This window comes from Apis dorsata, unplaced genomic scaffold, assembly GCF_000469605.1.
Source record: "Apis dorsata unplaced genomic scaffold, Apis dorsata 1.3 scaffold_165, whole genome shotgun sequence".
Taxonomy (NCBI): Eukaryota; Metazoa; Arthropoda; class Insecta; order Hymenoptera; family Apidae; genus Apis; species Apis dorsata.
In genome coordinates this window covers 1030942-1038299 of record NW_006263454.1, presented here as the reverse complement: position 1 = coordinate 1038299, position 7358 = coordinate 1030942, and the positions used below count along the sequence as shown (strand labels likewise).

General features: G+C 33.9%; 1 protein-coding gene and 1 long non-coding RNA gene across 2 annotated transcripts in view; one reads left to right on the top strand and one right to left on the bottom strand.

Annotated features, from left to right (window-relative positions):
- LOC102680381 overlaps positions 1-4640 on the top strand; it is a 20689-nt gene extending 16049 nt beyond the window's left edge. The window contains exons 6-13 of the mRNA XM_006613957.2: positions 1-86; positions 605-848; positions 1469-1667; positions 2199-2375; positions 2639-2861; positions 3095-3334; positions 3677-3802; positions 3900-4640. The exon at positions 1-86 is cut by the window's left edge and continues 24 nt beyond it. Coding sequence (XP_006614020.1) covers positions 1-86; positions 605-848; positions 1469-1667; positions 2199-2375; positions 2639-2861; positions 3095-3334; positions 3677-3802; positions 3900-4054 — 1450 coding nt within the window. The 3' untranslated portion in view covers positions 4055-4640. The remainder of the gene's footprint in view (positions 87-604; positions 849-1468; positions 1668-2198; positions 2376-2638; positions 2862-3094; positions 3335-3676; positions 3803-3899) is intronic.
- Positions 1-7358, bottom strand: part of LOC102680515 — a 12527-nt gene continuing 5169 nt past the window's right edge. Inside the window, exons 2-3 of the long non-coding RNA XR_421492.2 lie at positions 439-648; positions 1-118 (exon numbers count right to left, since the gene is read on the bottom strand). This is a non-coding gene — a long non-coding RNA (uncharacterized LOC102680515). The remainder of the gene's footprint in view (positions 119-438; positions 649-7358) is intronic.

Below are 7358 nucleotides of genomic sequence, written 5' to 3'. Positions count from 1 at the left end.
CGGAATCGGCGCCTTTCTGCTCGCGCCCATCTCAGACGTGCTGGTCAAACGATTCGGTTGGAGGGGTGCGTTGCTCTTCCAAGCAGGTAATCATATCCATTTTTAATAAATCCTTCATCTATTTGGTAAATTTAAATGTGTTAATAAAATGACGTCATTTGTATCTGATTAATTATCTATAATATTATATAATAATAATACTTGAGAATCACATTTTTTTTAATATTATATTACTGTAATTTTATATCGGGTATTTTTTTATCTTATCATTATTCTAGTATTAGAATAGAAATAAGAAATGCTAATTAAATAATGTTTTATATAAGAATAAGTTTAAAAATGTTTTCGTTATTCTTTATCTTCAAAATAGGAATTTCATTTCTTGGCAAAGTTCGAATATTATTAAAAACTTTATAATATATGAGATTTTACGCTTACCTTAACGCGTTCATTTCTTTTTTAAAGGTTGGAATATCGTTTCAATTCAAGATTGATATAAAGCCTCTTCCTTTTATGGTATCAAAGAAGCAAAAAAAAAAAAAATTTCACGTATATATAATAGAGAAGTCTTTTGATTTAGACGCTCTCGTTGCAAATATTGCAGGAATGCTATTGAATTGCTCCATTTTCGGCGCCATGTTCCGTCCACTGAAACCAACACGGATTAAAGTAAAATCCACCCCGGAAAACGCTGGTTTAGAAGTAAAAAATAGCTTGATAGGAAGGGGAGTGTCCATGGCATCATTACACTGTGTCCAACCAGAAAGAAGTGGTTTCTTTGGAACAAACAACAATACAGATTATCCCACTGCCGCAGAATTACTTGGAAGCAACCCCAACATAGTAAAGTAATAATAAAATCTTCTATTTTTACTTTGCATTCTTATAATTTCCAATTTTATTATTTGAAAAAAAATTCATTTCCAATTCTTGTATTAAGAATTGCTAAAGATTATAAACTATTACTTAATAGATTATATTGAAGAGAATTGAAAGAAAGATTCCAAGATAAAAGAGATGAGTACAATAAAACTGATCAATGTTTATATAAATTTTCACAATAGATCAATATGATTTTTCATTTATAGAAATTCATATATATATATTTTAATGAATGCTGCAATGAATTAATCTTTAAAGACGTAAATATTTCCAATTATATTATATCTATTAAATATTACTATTAAAAATTTCATTCACATAAATGAAACTCCATTGTAAATTATAGAGAATGTATAATAATTATAAAAGTTTCGTTTGTAAAGATTGTAGTGTCTTATTTAATGTTCTGTGAAATGCACGCTGAACTTAAAGGGGAGTAGGTAGTTTAACAAGCTCTCGACGAACCGAGACTAAAAAAGTTGTAAGTCGGTAAACTCATAAAGATACAAGAGACATTAAACTGCGAACGAGAATAAGGGGGTAAGTTTTTGAGTCGAGTGATGATTTGTGAAACTTTTTATTGCAGCGCTTCCAAGTCTCTACATTCTCTTCACAAGATTCATGTGGAGCTACGAACCCTAGAGAGAAAGTTGAGCAACTCTGAGAAACGACTGTCAGTCCCGATATATCCAGAGTTGGACATGAATATAGATGAAAAAATCGTCGAGGAGGAGAATAATCTCCTCGGTGGAGATGTTGAAAGACTGAATGGCAAAGTGCCCACGGTGAGTATAAAAACTCCCATTTTACATTATCCTGTTTTAACGTTTTATGTTCCTAAGTTAAATCAACGTAAAAATTCGAGCGAACTCACTAGGAATATCCATGGATTTTTCTAAAATTAAGCATCCTTGGTATACAAGAAATATTTAGAATTAAGATCAATATTGAATAATTTTATTAAATACTTTTTAAATATTAAATTGTAATTCTTTTTTATTTCTAATTTATTTCTAATTTTTTTGAAAATAATAATCAATTAGAAGTAATTAGATAATTAATGTAATTATATATCGTAACGTAAGAGTGTAACTCTAATTGTGCAAAAGTTTTGAAAAAAGATGGGATATATATTTTATATCGAATCGTAGAAAGAGATTCAAGTGTTAGAAAGATCAACAATTGGTTATAATAATATATTCGAGAGAATATGTGCGTTTTGCGGACAGGATGGAACGATTTCTGTGCCAGGAGGATTCATTTAGCCGCAATAACAGTACGTTCTGGTTAAGTAAGTAGAGGAAATTGTTTGGCAGATTCGCAGGCACACGATCAGCGGTAGACGACAGCGCGCGGACTCGGATTGTAGCCAGAAATCGTTGAAGATGGGCAACAGGCGTAACCCATTTAGCAAGGATCCTCAGAGACCGTTCTACAGGGATGATATCTTTTATGGCGGATCTCTAAACAGGTTGCCACATTACAAATCTCAGGTAAGAAAGTATAAGAAGCCGAATGTGTAGAAGATAAATATTTCAAATATTTGGTAAGAAGCGAAAGAGGCGAGCGTAAGATAAATATTTTAAATTCCGGAAAGCAGTTTCTTTTCCATGAATAATAAAAAGATCCGGATATTTGAATAACGAAACATTGAAACACGGTGGAATATTTTTAAAAAATTGAAACTTTGATCTAATTAATAATTCCAGACTTTTCTAATATTCAAAGTAGATAAATTTAGAAACGATCTGTGCAGCAATCATCCGTTGGCTATCACATGTCCGTCACGCGTTTGCCGACTGCAACGGATGTCGCCGAGCAAGAAAGCGGAAGTTGCTACATTTGTCCAGAGAGCGTACGTCGAATTCTTACTACTATGCTCGATATAAGCCTGCTGAAGAGCCCTTCTTTCTTGATCCTGGCCATCTCTGGTGGGCTCACGATGATGGGTTTCTATACACCCTTCATGTACGTTCCAGGTATCGTATCGAACCGTTACGTAAATCTTTCGTATCTCTAAAAATTTTCAAGAAAAATAAAAAATCATAAATATTTCTTCTATCCTTTGGAATATTTAAAAGACGTCGAAAAAAAGAAAGAAAGAAAGAAAAATCGCAATGTTTCATTTTTAAAATAAACCAAGTGCCAAATGGAAAAAAAAAAAATGAAAAAAGAAAAAAAACAAGTAACACTGATCGATTCTTTTGTACAGATCGAGCCCAATTGGCAGGCATCAAGGCCTCTACTGCTATGTTCCTCGTATCTGTGATTGGTATCGGCAATACCATTGGTCGTGTAGTGTGCGGATTGGCCAGCAGTTTGCCAGGAGTTAACGCTTTGGTCGTCAACAATATATTCATCAGCGCTGGTGGCCTTTTGACCATTTTCTCCGGACTGTCGCTCAGCCAGAGCTTTCAGTTCTTTTACGCTGCTGGGTTTGGCATTAGTATATGTAAGCATAGATAGACCGGTTTACTATTTTAACACGTTCCAATTCGATACATGCGATCGATTAGAATCACATTCCTTTCCTACCTTTAAAAATTATTTCTTACAATTGGCAATATCTAAAAGTCGAATTCAGAATAGAGAAAGATTGTTCAATGTTTCTATTTTCAACCATTAAACCAAATATCAAAAGGTAAAAATGAAACTACTGATCTTGTGCTTCGAAATCTTTTAAGATTCTTTTTTCCATCCATTATTTCTATCGAAAAATTTAATCGCTTTGCAGATAAATGTGTGAAAAAGTCGTGGAAATTAAATTTTAAAACCGACGACGTTACTTTTCCAGCTGTCTTCGCCTCTCTGCGATCGATTCTCGTGGTGGATCTTTTGGGATTGGAGAAATTAACCAATGCTTTTGGACTGCTTCTTCTGTTTCAAGGTGTGGCGGCCGCCATTGGCGCGCCTCTCGCAGGTGATTAAAAAAATATTGATCAACAGGGTTTAATTATTTAATTCATAAATCATCGTTTCGTATTTATTGCACGGAACGCTTGCTATTCTTCGCTCAGGTGTCTTCATGGACGCAACCGGAAGCTACGAGTCCTCGTTCTACCTGTCCGGCAGTTTAATCCTTCTCTCGGCTGTGATCTGTTATCCCTTGAAGAGGGTTAATCTATGGGAGACGAAGAAGAACGCCGACAAGATCAGCGACGACCCGTCCTAGTCCTAGATCGACATCCAACGCCAAACAGAACGCCGTAGACTGAAGTCTATTACGTATTCTCGTTGTCGGTCGCCGTGTGTGTTTGTACATACTAACGCGTAAATAATTTATAACACGACTGTTCGAATCGGTGATTAATTCGTGCCGATATTGACGTAATCATCGCGAACAGCAGAGGGGTTCCATTCGCGTTTTATCTTCGAATTTACATCGATGTTCGAGATTAAACAGGACGCATTCAGCGAAATCATCCATCAAAATCATACAGCAGATCATGCGAATCGATTAAAGCCTTCATAGAGAGAATCATTTCGAATCATCAAACCAAGCAATCGAATTCCTTTTCAAAATTAATCATTCTCCTGTTTAATCGTGGCGAAATTATCCTGTTTTGGGTCTACCATAAATATTTTGGGCGAGTGCAATAGATTTCGTGGACCCACGAAAGGGGAGGAATACCGTCCAGATTTTTCATTTGATTCGAAGTTAGTTTTATGGGAACGCGAATTTGACGCATCCTAGGTCAAGCTTTGCATTTTCATGAAACGATCCTTTCATATTACACCACGTATTACACGATTCATCGTCGTTTCACATTTATTCACCGACGTATCTCGCGACGAATGGTCGGCAATCGTGGGAGTTTTTTTAGATCCTTCGATGATAAATATCGTTACGCGCCGTTTTATGTTTCCACGCAGAGATTTTTTTTTTTTTTATCGTGACTTTACCTAAGTTACTCCTTGGGACGATTAATCGTCGATCTTAATCGTCAAATTTAATTTGAAACGAGATTTTGGAATGTAAGAAAGAAGATTATGAGATCTTCAAGTTTATATTTTATCTCGATCTATTTTTGCTAGGATTCTACATATACGAACTGCCATACGTATAATTCTATAATTAATAACTTAATTGTGTGTTACAGTGGCGATCATATTTCTTTAAACCGAGTTCTAGGAGTAGTTTGTATCTCTTGAAGGCATTATGCGTATATTGTTGATGAATCGATCAGTCTTCCATTTTTGGAATCTATCTTGTAAAACACGTTTCATAAGAGACGCGCAAATGTACGGCGAAGGCGTATGTACTTGCATAAACGAGTACACGTAATCTCGATAGATCGTGCTGTTACTTCTAGCATCGATCAATTATTAAACCAACATTTCGGCGGCGTGGGCCATGGGGAATGTTTGGTCGATCCTTAGGTGTTAAGGACTTGCTCAAAAATAAAATCCGTTCCTACTGTTCCTAATTAATTATACTAGTATTGTTTCTTCTTGTTCTTTCGTTTGTTTTTTGTTTCTTTTAGAATCGTTGGGCGTGTTGATCCACGTGAGTGAATCGTGACGTTTGTTAAGCGTTAAATTGTTAAGAAAACTATTTGTTATTTTTTTTTTTAATTTAACTCGTTATTTTTTAATTTAAAAAGCCGATTGTAAAACGATATTGTAAGAAGATATAAATATTCTTATATATTCGTAAAGTCGTTTGGATAAACAAAAAATAAACGAAGATTTTTATTAAAGTTCAATACGAAAAATATTAAAATTAAACCAAAGTTATAATTGGGTTAGATTAGACCCGATAGAAAGATCAAAATGAATCTACGAGCATGTCGTAACAGGTGGAAAATAATTCAAAAAATTCAGAGAATTGAAACCAACGTAATAAAATAAAGATGTAATCCAGTTTTAATACAGGATTCTCCTCCCGGAGGAGAGATATCTATTTGTTACGATACACATCCCACATTTTAATTTTAGGGAGCACGAACGAAAAATCGATACTGGTCAGAGTACGACAGTAATATCAATGATCTGAACGCAAGTTTTAAATTTCGATATTAAAAAAAGAAAAAAAAATATGAAAAGAGAAAAAAATCTAAGAGATCGAATATTTTCCACGCAAGCTCAAATATTATGCATGATACACGATATCGAAAGATTCATTTTAAATAACACATTAGTTATCAAATATAGAATATCATAATAGAATCGTGTTTTACAGAAAAGAATTTCAAATAGAATAGACAAATTCGTTTTACATATATATATAAATCCTTAATGGCGTGCTCTCCACGTGGTATACGCTTCGTGCTCCTAAATGATGGCCAAGGAACATTGTTACACAAATATGTAAATTTATTAAATACTATTAGATTATGAGAGAAAAATACAGTGAAACTTGAATTCATATGCCTCTTGTTTTGCCACTCCTATTCCCATGATTTAGTTACGACGTAATATTACTTGCAAACGTTATAAATTATTTATCAACGAATCGTAAATATGATGTGATACGATCATTGAAACTCTTATCGTAACAAATATGCTTGATTTTCTTCTCTTTTATTGTTAATTATAAACTGGAAGTATGGGATAAAATTTATCACTTTTCACGTTGATTTTATTGCGCCTGATCAATGCGAAACTATTCGTTAACGGATCCTGAAATTGTCTTTTTCTAGATATATATCACGCGTATTATCTCGTTTTAACGATTCCAAGGATGAGGATGACGTTGTCATTTTCACGAGTTCTCGTTTTACGATCCAGATTGAACGATTATGAATCGTTTCGAACGGATGGATGGGCCTTTTCCTGTCATTTTGAAGGATATTGAAGATCGTAACGATCGCTTTTTTTTTCACGGGACGTTTTATCTTCCTTATTTTCCCTTCCGAGTCTTTATTTTATTCGTTTTTTATTAGTTTTCATTTTAAAAGCATTTAGAATACGTTCTTTCAAGATTCTTTTCTTTCTAACAACGAACTCGATAATGTGAATCGTTCTATAGTTCAAAAAAATTTTTTTTTCCAACTATCCAATTACTTCAAAATATGATAGATAATAATATTTTAAATTCGTCCTCTTTTCATTTAATTCTTTTTTTCATTTAAAAAATGAATTAGAAACATCCTTCGAATAATTTTGAAAATTTCAATAAGATTCTCCTTTAAATTACACATACTTTTAAATAAAAAATTTCTATAACCAACAAAAAAAAATTACAAGAACCAAGTGCATAATACATCATCTTAAAATTGTAACTCTCTCGTATATCTCGAAAGGGTTAAATTGCAATAGATACGTTAAAAGCAGGGCAGGCCGTCTTAAGGTAAAATTTATGCCGCTAACAGTCTAGTTTCCTATGCAGATCGATATCACTCGCATCAGTGCGTGTTAGGATAATGAAGCTGCAGTGATACCATTCGCCGAAACGTCGAAACCATTTTCCACGGATAATTCATCCTCGCCAAACCGAGCCGTGTTTCCTAATCTTCCAACAAATCAACCAAATC